General features: G+C 33.7%; 1 protein-coding gene across 1 annotated transcript in view; it reads right to left on the bottom strand.

The window, feature by feature from the left end:
• The window catches only part of nrxn3a (neurexin 3a), a 350,535-nt gene that overhangs the window by 277,086 nt on the left and 46,003 nt on the right, over positions 1–27,446 (bottom strand). The window contains 1 exon segment of the mRNA XM_051132863.1: positions 783–1,084. Coding sequence (XP_050988820.1) covers positions 783–1,084 — 302 coding nt within the window.

Here is a 27,446-nt window from a genome sequence, read left to right on the forward strand (position 1 = left end):
CTTGTATTCAAGATCTTAAAGTGCATACTCACTTGAAAAAGCCTTCCAGAATACTGCATTTTTCACCAATAATTCCCAATTTTTTCTTTATCAAAACACAATTTTTAGGTCCCTTCTAATGTAGCGTGTTGTTTTCTGCTACAACCATGAATGGTGACCTCCATCTAGCTGCCTCTTTGTTGTGATTCATATGGTTTTTGACTTTCCTCGGGCAATTGTATAAGGTAATTCTAATGCATGTTCTTGGCGTGATAGTAAAACAGCTATTAAACAAAGCGAAAAAAAATGTCACAGTCCTAGTGGATCAGAGCTGAAATAGCTTGCGCTTGTGGGCACTCGCGCCTCCACACACGCCTGCGCAAAAAGCGACATCTTTTCACTCCTGAGGGGCAAAACCACCCTAAATATTTACATATTTTAAAATGCAGCGGCGGAGTTATTTAACAGTCCAACAAAGATTGGCTGTGGGTAAATGGAACGGTTGAGGTTGGTTGGAGCCTCTCCCCGCTGCCCTGATAAGACAGACTATTTGGAGAAGTGAGGTGAATATCTAGAGAGGTGAGAGAGACAGCCTCTTGAAGCCATCGCACTGTTGATAGCTTCAGACAGAGGTAAATGCCTGAGGAGGCAAAACACGAGGCAAGGTAGAAGAACTCAGAGAAGAAATAGTTGCGTTAGCATCTTGAAGAACTTAAAGTAACAGAAAATGCTCATTTAAGCAATATACAGTAGCTCTGAATTAGACTGGAAAACATTTAAAAAACCAGCTGTTCAAGCGTTACCTGTCTGAGGTTGCGTGTGACTTTCACGTCATGCCAGGCGTTGTCGTTGAATTTTCCATTGACAGGCTCGACAATGGCCTCGAAGGCTCCGGAACCCAAGTTGATGACCAGTGAAACGGCCCCATCTTTCAGGGCCAGGTTGACGTAGTCTGCTGACTTGCCCGTGTGAAGGATAAGGCCATTTCTTTGCCAGGTCTTGAAGGACAATGTAATCTCATCGCTGCTGCTCTGGATGGGATTCTGAGACAAGTCGTAGCAGAAGTACTCAGAACCTCTGAAAGTGGCAACGTTCTCTTCTCGTGCTACAAGAGAGGAAAAAAACAGTGTTAGAACTTCTTGAAGAAAAACCCAATTAAAGCACTGAAAGCTCCCTCGCACTCAGGCTCACCGCCACCCGGTGGCTTTAGGGAAACAGCGAATGTTGAGAAATATGCATTTAAAGTGGCAAATATAGGAGGAATATGTCAAAGTCATTTATATGTGCCAAACTTCCTCCTCCCAGCTGGTGGCGCTATGATTATAACTGAATATTGGCATGTAGATGTCTTCAAGCTAGGACTCTGATCAAACATATGAAGTTTGGTGCAGACTGAACATGGTATGTTTGAGTTAGTGTAAAACATGACATATCCTGTTGCCAACAGGTGGCGCTATGATTATAACAGAATATTGACCTTTAGATGTGTTCAGGCCAGGACTCTTATCAAACGGGTGAATTTCGGAGCAGATCGGACATTGCATGGCTGAGTTATAATAACTTCCTTTTACATGGTGAAACATCATACTTTGTCAGGCCACCATACTTTTGCCACTTCCTTTAACGAAAACTCAAGAACTTCGCAAATTAAGATCACACAGGCCCTTAGATTAGACTCACCAAATGAATTGTTGATGTCATTAAATCTCTTATCAAACATGGATTTTGGTGCAAATTGGACATTGTATGTCTGAATTATGACAAGTTGCTGTTTCATGAAGAAACAGTGAAGTTTGTCATTCCGCCACAGACACGCCCTTCAGCGAAAACTCAAGATCTTCGCAATTTACCATCACATCCGTTTAAATCTCTAGGAGGAGTTTCTTTAAATACAACGACTGAAAATGCTAAAAACGGCACCGAACTTTTCTGAGAAAATTCAAAATAACAGACGTGTTGGGTTTCGGACTTCGTACCACTGGACTTTTTTGTAGGTATCGGTGTGTTACGAATTTCATACATGTATGTAAAATGTAGCTTGAGGGGCACTTTGTTGAAATTTTATAGGTGGCGCTATTAAGCCATTTTGCCACACCCACTTCTGAAACACACATCAGATGTAAATTTTCACCACTTTTGGCGTGTGCAAAGCTCCATGAGTTTTCGAGCAGGTTCCAGGCTCTCAAAAATGCGATTCATTTTGGATAAGATGAGCAATTCCAATAGGGTCATTGCACCATCTGTGCTCGGGCCCTAAATATGAGAGCTCGGCAAGTTTCTTGAAATTGACCAATAAAGGACTGCAATTTAAGGGATAGTTTTAAAAAAATGAAAATTCTTTAATTGAAAATTCATTACTCACCCTCATGTCGTTCCAAACCTTTAAGACTTTAGTTCAACTTCACAACACAAATTAAGATATTTTAAGAAATCCGAGAGCTTTCTGACCCTGCACAGAAAGCAACACAACTACCATGTTCAAGGCCCTGAAATGTAATAAGGACAATGGTTTAACCATAATATAATGAAGCTACGAGAATACTTTTTTGTGCGCAAAGAAAACCAAAATAACGACTTTAACAATTTCTTAATGGACTATTTTAGTGATGCCCCTATGGGTCTTGAACGTGTTAGTTGCATTTCTGTCTATGCAGGATCGGAAAGCTCTCATATTTAATCAAAAATATCTTAATTTGTGTTCCGAAGATGAACGAAGGTCTTGTGGGTTTGGAACAGCATGTGGATGAGGAATTAATGACAGAATTTTCATTTTTGGGTGTACTGTGCCTTTAAGTCCAGGCCAGATGATAAAATGAGACAAGATGACACAGTCAAGTGTGGGCAGCAAAATACACAGAGGCTGTGCATTCAAAGCCAAAGATCTGGTGAGATCATCAGTGAGATCACTTCTCTTATTGAGGTATATATGCACTAATGTTCAGTGATTGTGTTGCATGTCTGAGTCATAATTACAGAAGTTGCAGTGCCCTCCAATCCATCACCATTTATGTCGTTTAAGCTTCTCAAACTATGACAATATGCCTGATCCATGAGGTCATGCAGAGATGATACAAGCTGCATTTTAAGTGGCATTTAGATGTATTTCTGCAGACTGTTTAACACAACTCAAAGGTAGTATACACTGCATAAATACTATAGACACCATTAAAACAACAATTATGATATTATCATACACAATGCATTTTACACACCACTATTTAAAAACTAGAAAACAGAACAAAATAGAACATAAAGCATAGTTTTCCAACAACATCCTTTAAATTCAACAAAATAGGCTGTTACCCATTTTACTGCAGTACATTTCTACAAGAGAAAATGGGTTGTAAATTTATCAATCAGGTTTTGATTGGATCAAGAGAAAATCTCTTTTTGACGAGTTGTTAAAGGGGACCGTTTGGTGACATGAGCTGAACACAAACATGGAAGATGAAAAATTATGAGGAGAAACTTTGATATTAGTATTTTGCTATCAAGCTGTCTTTAAACAGTTTAAGTGATTGCATGCCAAGTTCCCATTGGTCATTGTAATTCAGAGTAGATAATCTACTGCATCCACACTTATGGAAATAAGTTCACTCCCGGTCCCTGTAGTCCCCAATCTATTAATCACAAAGCTATGGTGGTGTGGCTCAAAGGAGGCAAAAATACACATATCTAATGGAAAGTTCCTTCAAACCAACACTGGACATCATTTACATCAGTAGGACCTCAGCACTAATGGCATCATTGATTTATCAGTGCTTCACTTGGACCACTGTGGGGTCGATATATATTCTCCAGCTAAATGTTGACAAAACACTCACACGTCCAAGTCTATGCTCCACCTCAGCGATCAGCATTAGTGAATGTTGCATGCGTTTTACCCGACTGGGAAAAGACATCTTGACCAGTTTTTCACTGGACTAAGAGAGCCTGAGCGGAGTGCAGTGTTGGAGAGGAGATTTTTTATTTTTTTTTCCATCAGGGTTGGTGCTGGTGCCCAGCTGTGATACACTTCACATGGTAATAGACTCACGGTTAAGAACGGGGTGAACTGACTGACGGTGGAACATATTGGAAACACATGGGACCCTGATGCAGCTGGTGAACATCAAAAACAAAAAACCACTAGTTCTGTGCAGTCACAGAGATGATTCAGATTATATCGCTCATTACAAGGCTCAAATAAACAGATTAATGAAAGATGACTGGATGGATAGTGGAAAAGAGTTTGGTACAGCAGGAGAGGGTGGCGTATTATCCATGTGTCAAAAACTGGCAGTAAGATGTGCCTGGCTACTCGTAGTGCAAATCCCACACTGCTGAAGAGATTCTCAAGTCCATTAATATTTGGCTAGACTGTACGGAAAAAAATAAAGAGAGCTTAATGTTTAGCCCGTGGAGATTACTGGACCATGCCAAAGAGGGTCAAGGAGTTTTTCTAGCACCGATACAAATCAAGACAACAGAAAGTCACAGACATTTAACAAAACAGGTCTTCACAGGACCTACAAATAAAATTCAGACACTCTTTGCATTGCTTGTCCATCGCTTAGCATTCATGATATTCACAGTATATATAAAAGACACAATATGTAAGTTTGCACCACTAGAGGGCGCATATTAAAAACAAACAAAGAAACAAAGGCATAGTTTGATGCTGTGAATGAGTGTGGAATCATGGGAGTTGTAGTCTTCATCCCCACAGCTGCAGAAACATTTGGTATAACGCAAGTGCACAAGTCAGCAAAATATATAACGGTTGTAGTGGTTTTTGGATATTTTAATTGCATGCATTTTATAATTGCAATTCTTAAATGCAGTATAAAATGCATCAATTATCATAATTTATCTTCTTAATAACATTAATAATGATATTTTATTATTATATATTAATTATATTTGTAAAATAAATTATATACATAATTATTTTTAAACTGCATTAATTTATTTAATTGTACATAATTGTATTTATGTACAAATACACAAAGTATTTCATCAAGGCTACATTTATTTGATTAAAAATACAGAAAAAACCTGTAATAATATTATTGCATACAGCTGATGCAATCCGACGGGACACGGACAGAAATCATGTTCATAGATAAGCTAATGTATTAAAGACTTATTAAGGTCACTGAAGTATGAAGCAGGGTGGGCTGAAAGTTATTAAAGGTAAACAAGGACGCTGGAGAAAGCAGCGGAGCTTTTATTATGCAGTCGACCGCTTCCACTTCTTCCGGTCATGTGTATGTGAGGTAAAACTGTACTGTTTTATCATATTAGATACATTTGAGTGTGTTGAAAGTTCTGTTATAATGCTACTCTGTGGCATCCTTTGGCACCTAATAAAATGCATAACATATTAAAGCCTCTTTGAGGTTTCCATGTTTTCTGCAAATAAAACCAGAAAATCAAAGGTGCATGACATCTTTGGCAGGTGACGCAAGGACACTGTCCGTTCCACTAGTTAAAATTGCTCATTTCTCTGGATTTAAACATTCTTGGAAACATTTGGTATAACGCAAGTACACAAGTCAGCAAAATATATAACACGGTTGTAGTGGTTTTTGGATATTTTAATTGCAAAAAATCTTAAATGCAGTATAAAATGCATCAATTATCATAATTTATCTTATTAATAACATTAATAAGGATATTTTATTATTATATATTAATTATATTTGTAAAATAAATTATATACATTACTTATATACATTATATACATTAATTATATTTAAACTGCATTAATTTATTTAATTGTAAATAATTGTATTTATGTACAAATACACAAAGTATTTCATCAAGGCTACATTTATTTGATTAAAAATACAGAAAAAACCTGTAATAATATTATTGCAATTTAAAATAATGGTTTTCTATTTTAATATACTTTAAAATAGAATTTATTCCTTTGATGTGAAGCTGAATTTATTATCATCATTACTCCAGTCTTCAGTGTCACATGATTCTTCAGAAATCAGAATGTTGGAAACAGTTGTGCTGCTTAATATTTTTTTTTTGAACCTGCGATACTTTTCTTTTATGAACAAAATATTTTAAAAGAAAGGGTATTACTTAAAATAGAAATATTTTGTAATAATTTACACTACCGTTCAAAGTTTGTGGTCATTATATGTTTTCTTTCTTTTTTTGGAAATTTTACAGAAAGGATATGAAAGAATGTTTGTTTTTTTATATATATAAAACTTGATAGCAAAGATTTGTATTGTTAGAAAATAATATAATTTTGAATAAATGCTGTTCTTTTTCACTTTTTATTCATCAAAGAATCTTGAAAAAAAATATTAAGCAGCACAACTGTTTTCAACAGATAATAAATCAGCACATTAGAATGATTTCTGAAGGATCATGTGACATTTAAGACTGGAGTAATGGCTGATGAAAATTTAGCTTGCATCACAGGAATAAATATTTTAAAGTATATTAAAATAGAAAACTCTTTCTATTTTTTTACATAGTGGCATCATCTTCAAATTAGTTTTGATTATTGTAACTGCAATTATAACGGCACAGAACTTACTGCAGCTCTGTTTCAGCGCTGGTATGAGTCAAATAAAGTGAATATTTCACCAGCATAGTTGTGTCCTCCTGTACACATCTCATGAGTATGAAAACTAGATCACCTTGAAACACAAGCAAAAGATTTCCAGACTGCTGAACAGGGCCCCTTGCTTCCCCTAATAGCACATGGGGGTTATTGTGAGCCACATGCTGGCATGGAAGCCTTGTGTCGACACCTCAGCAGATGCATTATTACTCCCCAGAGCACGGCTACCGTTAGCAGTGTGTTTCTGAAAGAGCGGGCCCTCAAATAGCTCGCCGACACCTTATCTCCCTGCTCTTGACTGACTGGGCACTGTAACCGCATCCCTGAGATCCTGCCATGCCGTTAAAGTGCCTAGAGAGAGTACTGATCAATTATTAATTAAACAGAGTGTTGTTTTTACTAAAGACACCGCTCCACATTACTGCCAGATGTTGCCCTGTACAATCATCTTAAGGTCTGAATAATTAATAAAGAGTCACCTTCCCACGCTGATATGATGTGGGATCGCACAGTGGGCAGAGTGGAACATGTGAAGGATACATGGGAGGCAGTGTTGCCAAGTCCACAGTTTTCCAGCGGAATTGGGCTACTGTTGCTACAGGTTGTTTTTCATGTCCACGGGTTGAAGCGACCCCAAAAATGTGATATTTATCCCTTGGAATGCAAATTTTACCAGAGGAACCCAGCCAAAAAAATATTTTACCCTGCGGAACACCATTTTTAACCGACTGACTGGGCTAGTTTTGAGTAGAAAGTGGGTGGGTTTTGTTGTAAAAACCTGGCAAACCTGATGGGAGGGTCAGTAAGGGGAAAAGAGAGAGGATAAAGATAGATACAAGATAGATAGATAGATATTCTGAATCGTGATTATAAACATTTCTGCCATGACAACTCTAGTAGGGTTTATCATGGTAATGTACATGACAATGTTAATGTGTTTAGTTTTGGCAGAATAGATCTGCCACGCTGCTGTGGCAGAACAAGCTGAGACTTGCTACTGCAAATACATCCACAACTTGCTGCTGTGAGCATGTAAGAAATACTGCTGCTGCACATATAAAATATTTGAAATATCCCCCTTATAGCATACATGAATCACCCTGTAGCAGATCTATACAGGTGGAGCTGGGGGAGGTGGAGGGTTTCTGAAGCACGCTGCAACTGCTACAGCAAGCACTAGCCAAGTATTTGAATGTTGAGCAGCAATCTCACTGGCTGCTGATACAAAAGAGAACCAACCAACTGTGCCATGTGATGATGATCTCATTATATCAGATTGAGTTTGGCCTATCAGACTGCGCCATCTAGAGTTTTTTGACAATAGGTGACCCTGGACCACAAAACCAGTCTTAAGTCGCTGGGGTATATTTGTTGCAATAGCCAAAAATACATTGTATGGGTCAAAATTATTGATTTTTCTTTTATGCCAAATATAATTAGCAAATTAAGTAAAGATCATGTTTCATGAAGATATTTTGTAAAATTCCTACTGTAAATATATAAAAACTTAATTTTTGATTAGTAATATGCATTAGTAAGTGCTTCATTTGGACAACTTTAAAGGTGATTTTTTTGCACCCTCAGATTCCATATATTCAAATAGTAGTATCTTGGCCAAATATTGTCCTATCCTAACAAACCATACATCAGTGGAAAGCTTATTTATTTAGCTTTTATATGATGTATAAAGCTCAATTTCGAAAAATTGACCCTTATGACTGATTTTGTGGTCCAGGGTCACATATTGCAAGTTTAGGGTCAGTAAGATGTTTTCCAAAGAGGTTTTGCACACCAAAATACAGAAAAAACTGCAATATTGTGAAATATTATTACAATTTAAAATAACTATTTTCTATTTTAACATATTTTAAAATAGTTTATTCCTGTAAAGGCTGAATTTTCAGCAGCCATTACTCCTGTCGTCAGTGTCACATGATCCTTCAGAAATCATTCTAAAATGCTGATTGGCTGCTTAAGAAACTTATTCTATTATTATCAGTAGGGATGCACAATAAAATTATGCCTGTTTTTTGTTTTTTTTTGGTGATCTTGATATTTTCTCGTGGCATCTGACAGAGCGTTGGGACACAGAAGCGGTGACATGTGACATCAAACTTAACAAGTGAATAGCTTACATGAATTAATAATAATAATAATAATAATAATTGAACATTAAGTAATTTTAGATATAAAAATGTATAAATTATTGTGTAATATATATTTTTTGATGGATTATGAAAACTTCACTACAAAGAGCTCCAAAACGATTTTTTCTGAATTTTTACAGCTCTTTTGCTTTAGACCATTTTCTGATGTTAAATTCACAAATAAAATGTTATGGCTTCAATTGCATTTGTCTAAAATAAATTAATTAATTAACAGAGCAGAGATTAATTTATTACAGTCATTTTCAAAGCTTTCAAAGTACTCTTGCTTAAAAAAAAAAAAAAGAAAAAAAAAGGAAAACCTTTCATAATGTTTATTAGTTCTAACAAATAAGTTTTTGCTCAAGACTAATCAAAATTAAAAATTATTTGTTTATAATTTCAGCACAGGAGATACTTGGTGTTGTTTCAAAACAACAGGAAATATATCGATATCGGCATTGGTTATCGGCAAAATTGCATATTGTGCATCTCTAATTATTAGCGTTGAAATGCTGCTTCCTATTTTTGTGGATTATAGCAATATAACCTTATATTTTAAAAAGAGTTCAAATTATCAGACTACCGTTTTTATTATTTAACAAATCCTATTTTAAAATCCCAAATATAAATAAAGAGACCGAAAGAGAGAAAAAAAAAAATCTCATTGCCAGACACTTGGTCAACAGAATGAAATGATTTGTTTCCACAAGTCAATATGATAGTTAAAGATAATTAGAAGACATACAGTACATGGTATTCAATACCGAAAATGACAAGAAATCCAACTGAGATTAAAATACTGAAAATAATTTATTAATTCCTTTGTATTTGTTTTTAGACTTCTTCCGTTATAAAGTTTCCAGCCTATAATTTCAAACTATCACACAGAATACTGTGAACAAAAACCCGAGCAAAGAAGCACATTTCCCACAGTCTCTGTCTCGCCGCAGCACTCCTTTCAAAACAAACCTTATCTGTATAGATTTTTAATGAAAATCCTCAGGGGGGGCAAAGGTACTTAATCTCCTCTATAATGGAGAATCCGACAGAAAGGAGGGGTGAAGTTACGGGCTGTGTAGGAGATAGTAAACGTGCTGAATTATGAAATCTTAATGAAAACATCATTATTAGTCAAATCGGCACCAGGGACAGAGATTCTTATCGAGACATAATTGCAATGGCCCGCTAATGCTTTTTCCCTCCACTACGCAGAGACGGATGGTGGTGGTTTGGTCAGAGACGTGCTCATGCGTAAAGGTGTCAGAGGCCCACGAGTGGAGAAAAGTAGTGTCGTTAGAGAAGCCATTAAATCCAGCGTGCTTTTGGGAGGAGACCATTACAGGGTGAGAGCTCTCAACCTGTCAATCACATGTGAGAGGATGCAGGCAACTTTCTGACCAATTGGCCCCTCAACTCCTAAGAACAAAACTGGCATTTGCCACATAGTGCCCTCCACAAAAATACAGTCACACTTGAGAGACACAGATGGAAATGATAATGCCTGTATCAGAAGTGCTGACATTATATTGTTCAGCCAGATTGGAAAATTCTGTAATTATTTATTTATGTTGTTTGCATTTGTAACATTTAATATATTTTGTAATGTGGCATTTTCAAGTGAAACTAAATATTCAGTGGGGAATAAAGCAGAACAAGACTTATCTTCCACTCAGAATTTGATGGGTTGGCGAAACATTATTTTGTCTGGCCCAAACTGCCTTGCTTGCATCAGCAGAAAAATCTGAGAAAGTTAAATTTATTTATTTATTTTATTTTATTATTTTTTGGCACAGAAGAAAAATGCATAACAAACTTTACTAAAAAACATTACTAAAGAATTTTCTAAAAATATTATAAAAAAATTCAGCTAAAGGTCAAAACTGCTAAAGTAAACAAATTATTGCAACAATGAATATCTGATAAATTTTATTTTTTTTTTTTGTTATTTTTTTGCACAGATGAATTATGCATAACAGCAGAGATATTTTTCAAGAATTTTGTAAAAATATTAAACATTTCAGTTAAAGGTCATAAATTGCTGAAGTGAAAAATGACTGCAACACTGAAAAAAATGATTTTTTTGCACAGATGAATTATGCATTAAATCAGGGACATTTTTCAAGAATTTTGTAAAAATATTATGAAAGAAATTCAGTTAAAGCTCAAACTGCTGAAGTAAAAAAGAAAATGACTGCAGCACTGAAAAAATTATATATTTAATGATTTTTTTTGCACAGATGAATTATTCATAAAGTCAGGGACATTTTTCAAGAATTTTGTAAAAAATATCAGTTAACGGTCAAACTGCTGAAGTAAAAAAATTATTGCAATACTGAAAAAAATTATTTTTTTAATTGTTTTTTTTTTGCACCGATGAATTATGCATAACAGCAGGGATATTTTTCAGGAATTTTGTAAAAATATTAAACATTTCAGTTAAAGGTCATAAATTGCTGAAGAAAAAAATGATTGCAACAAGCAAAATGATTTTTGCACAGATGAATTATGCATAAAATCAGGAATTTTGTAAAAATATTATGAAAAAAATTCACTTAAAGCTCAAACTGCTGCAGTGAAAAACAGAATGACTGCAGCACTGAAAAAATTATATATTTTTTTAACAATTATTTTTTGCACAGATGAATTATGCATAAAATCAAGTAGATCTTTCAAGAATTTTGTAAAAATATTTTTAAAAATTCAGCTAAAGCTCATAAACTGCTAAAGTAAAAAATGGCTGCAGCACTGAAAAAATGATATTTTTTTAATGATTAATTATTTTTTCGCACAGATGAATTATGCTTAAAAAATAAGGGGCATGTTTTTAAGAGTTTTCTAAAAAAAAAAAAAAAAAAAAAAATCTGTTAAAGGTCGTAAACGGCTGAAGTAAACTGATTTTTTTATTTAAAAAATGATTTTCTGAAGTAAAACAAAGACCACTGGAGTAAGTATAACAAGAACATACTATTTCAGGATTTCATGTTTAATTCAATGTTTCTTGCTATTTCTTTGTAATTAACTGTAAATTTACCTAGCAATTTCTGAGTGAAAATTGTTTCTGCACCACTTTCTTTTTTCAAATCACCTCAAAATCATTTTATAGTGCATTATACAACAGATTGTTTCAAAAAAGCCTGTCATTGCATGACAATTTGCTTAATGTTATTTAGAAAAAAAAAATCAAATGAAAATAAAAATACACATAACAACACAAAAAAAAAACTGGGTATCGCTTTACAATAAGGCGTCATTTGTTAATATTAATGTATTAATTCACATGAACGAATAATAAACAATACATTTATTCCCATTTACTAATCTTTATTAATGTTAGTTAATAAAAATACAGTTGTTCATTCTTCATGTTAGTTCACAGTGCATTAACGAATGTTAAACACAGCTTGTGATTTTACTAATGCATTAGTAAATACTGAAATTACAATTAAATAAGATTAATAAATGCTCATTCATTCTTAGTTCATGTTAACTAATGAAGTAAACTAATGTTAACTAATGAACCTTACTGTAAAGTGTTACCAAAAAATGATTTATCAACATCTTGTTATGCACGCAAACACTCAAATAAAGGAAGATGTTTGTTCTAACATCAAGCCATCTTAAAAGTGACCAAAAGATGAGCACATTCTTGCGATAGAGTACATAATTAGAGCTAATCAATCTCCCTCGGTCTTCCTCTCTCTCTTTTCATCTGTCAACTGAGGGCAGTGTTAAGGCTAATCTATCCCTGCAGATCCAGAGGGAGCTTCCAGACGGTGTGGCCCGGGCATCCGTCATGCAGCGGTGACGGAGAAAATCAATAAAGAGGGAAGGAGAAACGGGGCCCATCTCCCTCAGGCTGACCTAGAGAGACCCTGTTGTGCAGGCCAAACTCCCGTCACGGACAGTTGCTGACTCACAAGCCTCTAGCAACCGTATATTACAACATAAAACTGCAACCAAACCTACCAACTAGAATATTAGACTTATAACGTATGGAAGTTTTGATGAAGTTAATTGTTTTTTTTTTTTTATTTCAGAGGACCTGAAAAAGTGTAATGTCAGATGTGTTTTTGGTCATCTTGCGGTGGTCGATGTTGCTGTAGTGTTTTTTTCCTGTTTATAGAGATGAAACTGACAGGCAAGTAGCGCTTTCTACACTTTTCAGCAGCCATTACACCAGTTGGAGTCTGTTGTGTTGATCAAGTATTCATTTTTAAAGTTTTTTTTTTAAACAAATAAATAAAATAAAAAATAAAAATAAACAATGTTTGTTTATATGTACACTAGAATATAACTAGATTTAAACTAATCAAATGGTTATAAATATAAATAAATATTTAGAAATAAATATTTAATTTAATATTTTATTCAATATTACATTTTTACACTTGTATTATTATGCACGTATTTTGAATAATATTTTGTATTAATATGTAGATGTGGCCAATTTTTTGCATTATTTTCTAAACCAATAAACCCTGTTTTCTACTGATTATCTGAAAAAAAAAACACTTATGAATAACTAAAAAACTACACTTGGTCGCAAACTAGCAAGCTCCTACTTTAAGTATTAGTTTCTTTGAAAAAAAAAAAAGAAGAAGAAAAGTTTATGTAAATGTTTATATATACACTAGAACATAACTATAATTAAACAAATCAAATGGTTATGAATATTAATACATTTTATATAAATAAATCAAACTACATTATAATTGGACAGTGAACTGATATTTTATTCTCTGCAGATTTTTTAAAACACTTATTATTACTATTTATGATATTTTGTATAGACTTTTGTATTTTTGTATAATATTGTATGTTATACAAATAAATATTATACATACATTTTGTATAATATTTTGCATTGACATTTAGTTGCGGACAAATTTTTGCATCATTTTCTATATTAATAAACCCTATTTTCTACTTATTATCAGGAAGAAAAAAAATTATAAAACAAAAAAAGAATAACTAAAAAGCTACATTTGGTCCCAAATTAGCAAGCTCCGACTTTAAGTAATAATTTCTAAAGTATTAATTTCTTATAAAAGAAAGAAAAGAAAAAAGAAAAAGAATGTTTGTTTATATACTCTAGAATATAACTAGATTTTTAAAAATCAAATGGTTATGAATATAAATAAATAATTATATTAATAAATCAAACAATGTTATAATTGGACAGTCAATATTTTATTCTCCATAGTACAAAATATTTTAAAGCACTTTTATTATTGCCATTTATAATATTTTGTATAGAACTTTTATAATATATATTTCACAAAAATATACTATACATATATTTTGTATAATATTTTGTATTGATATTTAGTTATGGCCATTTTCTTCTAAACCGCTAAACCTTGTTTTTTCTGCTGACTGTCAGAAAAAAAAATGTATATAAATAAAAATTACTTGTATGAATAAGTAAAAAGCTACATCTGGTCCCAAACTAGCAAGCTCCTGACCGATAACCATCTCCTTCATCCTCGGAACATTTTCTGAAAAACTAAAAGAGCTCATAAGAGGTTTCAGAGGGCCTGAAATAAGAGTTTCAGTCCCTATTTTGTACGTTTTTCTTGGAAAGTGCCATTTGCCAATCTAAGTGTGTGTTTAAATCTCCTTCACTGAGAGAACATTCTGGGTAGGAGAGGCCTGCCGCAGTCCGTGTTCAGCTTCAATGGCTCGCTCCTCCCTTTTGCAGCTTTTAGCTGCTACTATTAGCTTTCTCTCTCGATTTCTCCATCTCTCTCGGTCTGTCTGCCTCCCCGCTGGTGTCTGGGTGCAAGTCTGCCTGTTACATCCACTGTGTAGAAGAATTAACCTGTAAACGCCAGGTGAGACAAAAAGCTTGACGTGGCATTATTTCTTAGTGATTACAAGTTAAACCATCAAACTGAACAAGATCTAAATTGTAAACCTCCAATTCTGTTTTATCCAATCTGCTTCCCTTGAACCTTCAACTTGAGATGTATACGTTACAATCAAGTAGATATAAAACAGGATTTCTCACGAGGTCACAAAAGCTTGCCAGTGATTGTAAAGATTGGAGCAGATGTACAGATGGTCGTATTAAACCTTGTGCAAGAATGACGTAATGTTTTGATTGTGGTATATGGAGCAAGTGTGTGTGATCGTGCCTGGTTGTGGGTGTGTGACGTGCCTAGCTAGGACAGGAGTAGGAGTGAAATCAGTAGGGAGTACTGGACTAGGACCAGGTGCAACAAGACAGGAATTCCAGATCGGACCATCTGTTGGTCTTTCTCAGAGCAAGCAAACATACAATCTTAAGTTCTGAAACACACTGCGCTTACACTAAAAGATGCATTAACACTTTCACCAGCTTCAATACAAAATGCATCAAAACACACAATCAACATCAATCTTCTTGTCATAAAGCCAACTTTAAAAATTACAACTGTTATCCGCAGCACTGGCTTGAGCGTTTAAAAGGAATAGTTCACCCAAAAATGAACATTTGCTGAGAATTTACTCGCTCTCAAGCCATTAAATGTAAAGAAAATTTAGCATTACATCACTTTCTCACCAATGGAGTTTTAAAACAGCATGTGTTTAGAATTGTTTTGGCTTGTAAACTGTGCTTGTGCATATTTCTCTCCTGACTCAGATGAGACCACTTTTTCACTGGAGAAAGTAACATTATTATAGAATACTGAAACATACATTACATTACAAACATGCAGCTTTTCACAAGATATTGATTGGCTAGGGTCATGTGGAATACTTGTGGATGATTGTGATGTTTTTATCAGCTGTTTGAACTGCTGCTTATTCCAGCGATGCTCATTCACTTCAGAGGATCCACTGGAGAGCAAGTGATATAATGCTACATTTCTACAAATCTTTCAGATGATAAAACAAACACGTCTCTGTTTTTGTTGGCCTGAGGGTGAGTGAACTATTCCTTTAAGCAACTTTTCTAGTGGGTCCCCATACCAGCAAAGCCTTTATCCCTGAGAACGAGAGATGAGAAATGAAAAGTTAACGGTACACAACCTAGTCCCTGTTAAAGGCCATGTTCTATCAGCGTATCTGTCAGCGTTGAGAGTATTATCTCCTCTCCTAGCTCGTTTTAGTGCAGCAAAAGTGAAGCTACATGCAGATCAGCTCTTGAAACGACAAGCATTGCTGCGCTCCATTCCATTGAAATTGTTATTCCGCTTTTGAAAAGCTTCGGGATACTGTTTAAGCGTTTGCTTTCACAATCCAGGGAAAGCAATTTCATACCCAGCTAATTTAAATTTGCCAGCTCTTTTTGATCTCTGGCATTAAATGTATTTCATTAATTTTTTTCTCGTATTTTCAATTACAGGTATGACGCTCTAGGATTGAGGGACCGTCTAATAAAGAAGAAGAAGAAGAAGAAAACAAAACTATTAAAGCACTAGCAGTCCAACAGCAGTAAAGCTACTCATTGATCGACTACAGGTGATGTGTAGTCATTAAGGGTTCACGGTTTCGAAAAATAAGGTTACATCTGCAACTAGAATTGATCTGACTTTAAGTGCACTAATAGTCTCACATGATCCTTCAGAAATCATACTAATATCCTAATTTTGGTGCACAAGAAATATTTTTATTGTTATCAATGTTCAGGATTCTTCATTTATATGAAATAGAAATATTTTGTAACATTCAATGTATTGTAGACTGCCGATGACAGTGAGATTTTATTTATTTATTTTTTTTAAGAAGTCTCTTATGCTCAAAGTTCCATTTATTCGATCAAGAATGCAGAATAAAGTAATATTATGAAACACTGCTATTTAAAATAACAGCTTTCTATTTTAATATACTTTAAAATATCATTTATTTCTGTGATACAAAGCTGAATTTTCAACCAGTCTGCAGTGTCACATGTAGTATTTTCTTTTTGTTTTTGGCAAGAATCTCTTTTGTTTGCAAAGACTGCATTTATTTGCTGAAAAATACAGTCAAATCAGTAATACTGTCGTTAAAAAAAAAAAAAAAAAAAAAAAAAAAAAAAAACAGTTTTCTATTTTAATATACCTTAATATATAATTAATTTTTGTGATGCAAAGCTGAATTTTCATCGCCATTACTCCAGTCTTAAGTGTCACAAGATCCCTTAGAAATCATTCTAATATGCTAATGTATTATTAATGTTGGAAACAGTTGTGTTGCTTAATATTTTGGAACTTTTTCATTTAATATTTTTATTTACTTAATATTTTGGTGACATTTGTTCAGGATTCTTTGATGAATAAAAAAAAATAATAAAAAAAACAAACAGCATTTATTCAAAATAGAAATATTTTCTAATATAAATCTTTAATATCACTTTTTGTCAATTTAACATCCTTGCTGAATAAAAGCAATAATTTCTTTCAAAGAAAGAAAAAAAAAAAATTTACTGACCCCAAACATTGAACAGTAGTGTATATTGTTACAAAATATTTCTATTTTAAATAAATGCCGTTCTTTTTAACATTTTATTCATCAAAGAATCCTGGAAAAAAAAAATGGTTCCACAAAAATGTTTCCCACAGTGATAATAAATCAGCATATTAAAATGAATTCTGAAGGATCATTTGACACTGAAGACTGAAATAATGATGCTTATTCAGTGTTGCATCACAGGAATAATTTATATTTTAAAATATACTAAAATAGAAAACCACTATTTTAAATTGCTGTTACTTTTCACAATATTCCTGTTTTTTTTTTTCTGTTTTTTTAATCAAACAAACACAGCCTTGATGAGCAGAAAAAACTTATTTTAAAAAAACATTAAAAATCATATTGATCCCAAACTTTTGAATGGCACTGTACCTCCCATTGCTGAATAAATGTGTATAATTTCCATCCACAGACTTAAGACATGATTGTCATTGTTTTCAAGGACATCAAAAACCTACAGAAAAAGAAAAAAAAAAAAGCACCAAAACTGCATTTTTTTTTTGCACCATTGGAGATGTTGTTGACTTTAGGAGTAATGATGCCAGTAATGATGCATTGCACACATTTACTAAGCACAAGGATTCAATATGCACTGGAGGAAATGCAGATTCTTTCACACGAGTTCTTCTCTAGGATCTACATTCCCTGCAAATGTCACATTTTTCACTGTATCTACAATCTAGAGCTACAGTGGCATTTCCCTCCTAAAAGGCTCCGTCTCTGTCGCTGTAATTTGGTGTAATGGCACGAAGTGGTTGATGTAATCCTGAAAAAGGCAAAAGAATAGCACAGAAAAACTAGAACAAGCACAGTATCAAAGAGAAAGATACTGTCGTCTCAGGAGTAAGACGGGGATGAGGGAAGCTAAAATACACCTCGGAATGAGAGCCGACGAGCCAAAGAGATTCCTCCAATGGAATAGAAGACAGATAATCATCAGAAATGTCTGCACACACAAGAGAACTCGTTTGTTAGCCTCCTCTCCGCAACCAATGAAAAGCACGGATGTCAGTGAATTTCACGTCACAAAGGAGAAACAACAGATCACAATGAAAAGCAGGAAAATGCTGGCTGCCATTTTCATTACAACAAACAGCTCATGATGGCTGGACATCGTTCTTTCAAATAATACAAAAATCCAAAAACATTTTTGATATAGCACTGTATTCTTAAGGCATCCAGCCATAAATTCAAGCACTAACTCTATTTGTGAGCACTGAATTGTGAGTTATGCAGAAAGCCGAGGTTATTCATATACAGTATGCCTGTTCTTTGGGCCGGTATGTATTCTTCCCCGAGGCATGATAGCTGGTCCCGTGAGTATTTCATTTGCTTTCAACATAATACAGTGTTATTGGCCATTATCTCTGCTGTCAGCTGCTGTGTTGATATTTAATGAAGGGGCATCTATGTCTGGGTGCCATTTTTCAGCTGCCTTGGTGTTGCCGTGGAGACATGCCGGTGGAGGGCAGTGGGGCTTGGCCCATCATTTTCCACTTGAACCAGATAAGACAGGCATTTAGTGCCAGAGCCCAAATTCAATATTTATTTTCCATCCCCCTTCATTTGCATCTCACATGTTTCAAATGTTACACCCGGAGAGAGAAAGTAAGAGAGATAGCTTGTTAGTGGGATTACTGTTTTATAACATGCAATGGAAGGTTATATTGAGAGATAGAGGAATGATATATATTGCATTACGCAAATGTATAATTCTACTGCGATATGCAATAGAGGGCCATCGCAAATGTACACATTTATTGTGAACAACTGATCGCACTTAGTGAGGTCAAATAAAGCCACCTGATTTCCATGTGCATTTGCATTTATATTCTTAATGCAAATGCTGTATTATCACAGTAAACAACAATAAAGTGCATACATCATGTAAATAGATGCACTTGGAAAAGTAGGAGCACATATTACATGCTAAGGTATGCTAAAAATCAAAAATCTCACACACACACACACACACACACAAAAAAAAAAAAAAAAAAAAAAAGCAAAAGGCCAAAAAAACAAAAAGAATCTTCAAAAACAGCAAATATACTGCAGTTTTAGCTTAGGTCATAAAATTAATAGAATATGCACACATATTACAAAGTACAAATGCAAAATGCAGAGCAGATGCGAGAATAAGAGCACAAATCATCTATTGTGCATTTGTAGATGATGAGAGATTATTAATGAGATTTTTTTTTTTTTTAATCATATGTAACTCTGGTCTTGGTAGCACAAGTATATTTGTAGCAACAGCCAAAAATACACTGTATGGGTCAAAATTCTATATTTTTTATGCCAAAAATCATTAAGATATTAAATAATGATCATATTCCATGAAGATATTTTGTACATTTTCTACCGTAAATAATTTAAAACTTTGATTAGTAATATGCTAATTTTAAAGTCGTTTTTCTCAATATTTTGATTTTTTTTGCACCCTTAGATTCCAGATTTTCATATAGTTGTATCTAGACCAGAATTGTCCTATCCTAACAAACCATACGTCAGATAATGTATAAATCAAAATTTAAAAAAAAATTTACCCTTGTGACTGGTTTTGTGGTCCACGGTCACTTACTATAACTATATTATATATATATTTATTTTTTATTTTTTTACACTTGCATTCTGATACATTTTGAAATAAATTTCCAAGTAAAACCTACGAAATTATTTTTTCACAGTTTCCATTTATTTTTTTTTTCCAAATTCCATTTTTTCCATTTTAATTTTTCTGGATTCCATTGAATTTTTACTCCTATTTAATGGTTAAATTAAATGCTAATAATCAAAAAGCATGCCTAATTAGTTTGACAAAAATAAAATTATAAGAGCCCTGTAAAATGCGTTTTATTTTTTCTCAAGTTTTGTCTTATTGTTTACCAAATTCTGTTTAAGCATGTCTAATTATTAAATTGCATAATAACTACTTAATTTATTACAATTTATTTTTACAATAGCCCAATGAAAGGTTTTGTTTTTCTCAGAAATTTTTTTGTGTTTTTAAATTTTTCTGGCATAAAATTTGATTTATCTCTTATTAAATTAAATTGAAACTCTTTATTTTTGGGCAAACAAAATGGGTTTAATATATTAAAACTGAAACATGGAAGAAATATTTTGTAATTATTCCTTGGAAAAAAAAAAAAGTTTTCATAATTTTTAGTAGTAGTAGTAGTAGTAGTATCAGTGGTAGTGTTACAGTGAAAAATAAAAATTTTGTCATTAAATTACTCAGCTATGTCGTTTCAAACCCGTAAGACCTTTGTTCATCTTCGTAAAACAAATTAAGATATTTTTGTTGAGATTCAAGAGCTTTCTGACCCTGCATAGACAGCAATGCAACTGAAATGTTCCCAAGCCCAGAAGCGTAGTAAGGACCTTGTTAAAATAGTCCATATGTGACATGAGTAATTTAACAAAGCAAAGAAAACAAAAAGAACAAAGGTCTTACGGGTTTGGAACGACATTAGGGTGAGTAATTATTGACAGGAGTACATTTTACTGCACAACAGTAATACATTTCTGACAATACATATTTAAGTTAAACCAAAGTTTTATGTTGACGAGTTGCCACGAGGACCTTTAAGTTTCCTTGTGTATAAGATATGACGATAGTTTTACTAATATGAAATGTACGTGAGGTAAAATGCACATGAAGTACTCTCAGGATGTTCTGGATGTTCAGGATGAACTACCAACATGTACATAGCTAGTTACACGAATGTATGGAGGCTTGTTACCACCACGTTGGCAGCGAGAATGTATGTTAAGTACTGTATGTACTGCAGGACAACATGCTTAGCCAAGAATTTGCAACAGAGTACTTCCATAAAGTACGTTTCCTACGTCCTAAATTTATAACTGCAGACACAAAAGGACAAACAGGACACACTTTGTCTCCTACAAGCGGGTACTACAAAAACACATTAGCCTTGCTCGAAAAAACATAAACAGAATGACCTTTACCCTCCACAGGGATATATCCATGACTCGTACCTGTCAATAAACTCCCGATCCAAGAAACACCATTAAACACAAAGTAATAGCCCGTTCACTTCCAAAGAGAAAGAGCAGGTGACACTGATAAAGGATATTGATCACCAAGGGCATCTATTCCCTTGATATCTCTCCATTCATCTGTACATCCATTCATCTGCGTGCGTAAAAAGAAACGGCTGATCTTAAAACCGCATATTGTGCATCTGCTTGGGATTCAATGAAAGGTCTTAAAACAGTATTAAGACTCTACTGAACTGAGTTTGACATTATTGGTCATGAATGATTAGTGATTATAGAGTCTTAAAGGCCACGTATGTGTGCGCACAAGATTCATAAGTGTTAAAGACAGCCGTCTTCTCGGCTTTCCATAATTCCTCTGTACCACGTTCCCCCAGTTAGAGGAAATAATTGACGCTTTGACATGAGAGATAGCACAAGCTGAGATTAATCAAAATGTTAAACTAATTTACGGAGGGATTCAGAGTGTTTGTGATAAATTACACATATTAGAGTCAATGTGTTTCCTTCCTTTAGGTAAGTGAATGGGACTGGACAGGCAAAAAATTGTTGCGTAAGAACAATTAACAAGGCTGAGGAAAGGTCATTTCAGATTAAACTGACAACTGACAGACCTTAACTTAATTTTACACTTCTCTTTGTTGAATGCAAGCTATACATCTCAAAGACCTACAGTCGCTTAATGCATCAAACAAAAACACAAAACCTGCTGCTTCTACATGCAGGACACTATGCTGTGATTGGTCGTCCACTTGTAACCAGCTGTACCCAGCGGCAAAAACAAAGAGCTGCCGTCCTTTAAAGCAATAGAAGGCTTTGCTGAATTTTCTCCCGAGAGCAGAGGAATACATATCAAGGCTTCAGAACACTAAACGCATCCTTTTGCCTTTATTTGTTCTGCCTACATTAAACTCCAGAGCACATTATGCTTTAGAACTCTTGCACGTGTTGCAAACAGAAAGCAGTGAGACACAAACCGTGAAGTATTAAAGTTTAGAATCTAATGCACTCTTACAGTACAGAGTGGATATAAATATACAGAAATATACACTGCTCAGTTGCATTGTAGGTTAGCATTCACACACAGGCTCTTCAGAAGACCTCAGGAAGTGGAATCTGCTGCTTTAGTTTAGTCTGTATGAACAGCCTAGATCTCATTCCCTAGAGAGTGGGCCACTATTATGCCCTGTGGCAATGGGAAATGTGTTTCCTCATTTGAGGAACATTAATTGTAATGACAATGATGGGCAATTTATACGCTTGTCAACATCAATCTTGATATTGGCCTAGCATTTAAAAAAAAACACATAAAATGTTGACTTCTATAAAAATAAAATAAAATAAAATAAAAATAATAAAAATGATGGCCAATTTATATACTTGTCAACATCAATCTTGCTATTGGCCTGGCATAATAAATCCCACAAAAATGTTTAAAATAAAATAAAATTAAATTAAATAAAAAAAAAAAAAAAAAAAAAGATAAAATGATGGCCAACTTATATACTTGTCAACACTTGTCAATCTTGCTATTGGCCTAGCATAATAAATCCCAATAAATCCCAACTTCAGTTACCTGAATAAAATTAAATATTAAAAAATATATTCATGTACAGTCGTTACCTGTGTAAAATAAAATAAAATAAAATAAAATAAAAAAAAAAAACATTTAAAATTTTGAAATATTACATATTTTTACATGCATACAAACACACACACGCACTTATGTATGTAGAAATAAATACTTATAATAATAGTAATAATATAAGTAGCATTTGAAAATAGTAATGAAAATAAACTACTACCCATTATAAAAATATTTTACATGCATACACACATTTATATACACACACACACACACACAACACACTTATGTATTTCATTATATATATTTATAATAATATTAGGGAATAATAACAGTAGTATTTGAAAATAATAAAAATAAACTACTACCCACTAAATAAATTCTTTACGAATAATAAGTATATTTTTAAAGACATACATTTACACATACAGATTCACTGACATACTGTATTTATACATATACACACACACACACACACACACACACACACACACACAAAATGTTATTAGAAAAATTATTTGAAGATATACATATATACATACACATATGTAAGTACATATATCCATAGTTAATCTCATTTTGCCATAGCACATTTTTAGCTTTCAGTTTTATCAAGTGTATTAATTACATTTGTTAAGACCAATTAGTTATAGGCTTATCTTTAAATCATGCTTAAGAGTTGTTACTCTTTAAGAAGCTACATGGAACCTGTTTCTCCTTGCATTAATGACACTCTAAATGAATTCGCAGATTAAATGCAGATTGAAGATAGGGCTGTGAACATGTTCAGTAAACTGTAAGAGACAGAAAGACAGATGCGTCTGACAGATCCACTGCTGGGGTCTTCCTCACAGGAACTGGCACCACGCCAGCAGCATGCGCAAGGCCCTCGGCAAAAGCCAGTGTCAAACACAATGACCCTGCAAAGACTCTCAGAAGTCCATATTATCCATAAGGGACCTGACTCAAGAGAGGGGCGACGAAGACCCTTTTCTAATATACCGACAATGCCCCCCCCCCACCCCAATGCCCTGTCTATACAGCACCCCCTACATCCCAACTCCCCCCTGGGCTAAGTGTTCTTAACCCGTTCTCTCCTGGGTACCAGACAGAAGGAGTCCCCAGGCGTCCCATAATCACCTCCTTTCAGAATGACTCCCCCTGCCCCCCTCCCCACTGTCTCTCTCTCTCTTGCTTGCTCACTCTCGATCTCTCTCCAGTAGCCGACTGCCTGAAATTCCTCAGACTGCATTGTCTAAATCTGTCCTAATTTCCCTCTGATGCATCTCTGGTCGTGATTAAGGCTCCTAAAGCTCTGAAAATTTTTTTTTTAAAAATCTGAAAATAAGAATGAGTAAAAAATAAATTAAAGTAAAAAATTATAATAAATAAAATTAATTTATTTAAAAGTTACATAAATAAACAAACGTTATTTTATCATGCATAATGTCCTTTTCACATGTCCCTTTAATGACTAAATAGCATGTCAATGAAATAAAATAAATAAATAAATAAATAAATAAATAAATAAACATAATAATAATAATAATAAATAAATAAAATAAAATGTATTTAATTAAAAAATAAAGCCTCGATCACTGTCCTTCTAGCAAAACAAAACAAAACAAAACAAAACAAAATAAAATAAAATAAAATAAAATAAAATAAAATAAAATAAAATAAAATAAAATAAAATACATATGACATCATGCTTAAAGCCTCGGTCATTGTCCTTTTTTTTCTTTTTTAAAGTCCCTTTAATGTTAAAAATAAAATAAATAAAAATAAAATAAAATCATGTGTAATGCCTTGGCCATTGTCCTGTTTTGTCCCCGCAATGTTTAAATAACATCTCCCCTTAAAATAAACTAAAAATAAATAATAAAATAAAATACATATGACATTATGCATAATGTCCCTAGCATGTCCTCTAAAATAATACAATAAATAAAATTAAAATAAAAATAAAAATTAAAATTAAAATTAAATAAAACAAAACATATGACATCATGAATAATACCTGTCCTGTTTTACATGTCCCTTTAAATGTAAAATAATCTAAACTGAAATAATAAAATAAAATAAAATAAAAAAATAAAAATAAAATAAAATAAAAATAAAATAAAATAAAAATAAATAAAATAAAATAACAAAATAAAATAAAAATAAACATATGACATCATGTGTAATGTCTCTGCCTTTTTTTAACATGGATTTTAATGTTAAATAGCATGTTGCCTAAAATAATACAATAAAATAAAATAAAATAAATCATGCATAATGCCTGTTTTTTTTTTTTTTTTTACATTTCCCATTAATGTTTATATAGCCTGTATATGCATGTCTCTTTTTTATGTTCTATATATAAAGCTTTCTAAATGACAAAAGGGTGCAGGGCTTGTGTGGGGGTAGAGTATAAGGCTGCTGCTCACTGAAGAGGAATGATGGGAGAATGCAGGCATAAACCGAATGATATTATTCCATGACCTGAGTCTAAATCATTCTTTTCCTTCAGTCTGGGCCTACGGCCACCAAACAAAGGACGGCTACTAACACCAGATCCCTTACGGCCAGGTTAAAGCTGATGGATAAACCCAGAGAGCTGGGTGAGGTATAGCAAGCGGTGCGTGTGGGTTGGCGTGTGGGCCGTTCTAGATTGGCTCTGTGTGGAGATGGGCAGGGTGGGTAAGAGGAAGCCACTCATGTGTGAAGCTCCACACGTCGACTTGATTGCCTGCTTTTGCACATGTAGTTTTTCAAAGAGAAGATTGACAGTGTCATTTCTGGCCGTCCCCCTTCCTCTACCGCTCAGTGCACCTGAATGGAAAACTTGTTTTTTTTATTCTGTAGAGTCCAGACCACAACAGACTGTTTAGAGGTTTGTTTATACCTCAGTCTATGTTATTGAAAAAAAGGTGAACAAAAGAACAGCTTGTAAGTTCGTAGGAAAATGTCTCAGACTAGATGCCATATTTAAATTGCTATCAAAAAACAGGCTAAAAAAAGACACACTACAGATCAAATGTTTTTAAAGACATTAATACTTTTATTCAGCAAGGATCCATTACATGTATGTAAAAAGTGACAATAGAGAGATTTCGATTTAACTTTCTATGACAGAATCCTGAAAAAAGTATCATGGTCTCCACAAACATACTGGAAACATGCAGCACAACTGTTTTCAACATTGATAGTTGATAAAAGCATATTAGAATGATTTCTGAAGGATCATGTGACACTGAAAACTGAAGCAATGGCTGCTGAAAATTCAGCTTTCCATCACAGAAATAAATTACATTTTAAAACATAATTAAATAGAAAATAGTTATTTTAAACTGCAAAAATATTTCACAGTATTACTGATTTCACTGTATTTTTTTCAGCAAATAAATGCAGTCCTAGCGAGCAAAAGAGATTTGAAAATAAATAAATAAATAAATAAATAAATAAATAAATAAATACTACAGACCCCAAACTTCTAATGTATGTCACAGTGTAGGTAATTCGATCAACTTTGATTTTCATAACCAGTATTTTCTGGCAAAATTATGGCTGCATAGTACATTAGTACAACAGCACAGCAGTACAAAAAAAAAATAAAATTAAAATCTACCACATGTAACATATCACAATGTTCACAATAAAAATAAAATAAAATAAAATAAAATAAAATAAAATAAAATAAAATAAAATAAAATAAAATAAAATAAAATAAAATAAAATAAAATAAAATAAAATAAAATAAAATAAAAAAATAAAATAAAATGGAAATATCATGCACAATGCCCTGGTCACTGTACTTTTTTTTTTTTTTAACATGTCCCTTTAACGATTAAATAATATATCCCCTAAAATAACAAAGAAACAACAACAAAGTGACAACGTTTTTGTCTAATTCCACATTGAATTTACTCCGACTAAGGTGGTCTAGGTGAATGTCTTTAGGGGCTTGTTTCCTCTGCTGTTAATTTAATTTCAGCTTTTGTCTGCTGCATCATTAGGATCTACTTTGAAGCTGAAAGGTGAAGGAACCAATATAAAAACACATGACATAATTGCACAAATGCATACAGACTCATCCAAATGGCTTACAGTCTAATGCATTCTTTTGCCCTATAATGAGAGAGTAATTAATTATCATCATTTAGGTCATGAAACAAAGTTCCCAAATGCATGACAACAATCTATATTTGTAACATCCATTTCTATGTGGCAGGCAGCAGTCAGAACTAGACCAGACTGGATTCTACAGGTCTGGTCAAAGGTGATCTGCGACTTAATTACTTCTGAAGCCCAATTTACATAATGCTCACTTTAGAGCACGAAGAGCGTAGAGAGGCAGAAACGGCAGCCATGTTTGCTCAGTGCTCCAGATGACAGCGAACTGGTCTGTAACAGCTACGGTGGGACGAGATGAAAGGATTGTTTATCTGCTCGAAGTATCAGTGGAGCGCATGTAGGGCTTTCCTGCTGACCTTTTCCAGTCACAGACTGTATGAGTTATTCATCAGATAACAGAAAACATTGCTTGCTTAGTATTGGGGTCAACGCATTTACACTGATGTACATTTACAGACAGTTTTGCAAAGCTCACTTTGCTCATGGCCATTAAAAGTCTGTTTAATGCCTTTATACACTTTTACTTATTGGGTACATTCACTTGATGAGCTCATTTGTACATTTGTGACCCTGGACCACAAAA

This window comes from Labeo rohita, chromosome 17, assembly GCF_022985175.1.
Source record: "Labeo rohita strain BAU-BD-2019 chromosome 17, IGBB_LRoh.1.0, whole genome shotgun sequence".
NCBI classification, from domain to species: domain Eukaryota; kingdom Metazoa; phylum Chordata; class Actinopteri; order Cypriniformes; family Cyprinidae; genus Labeo; species Labeo rohita.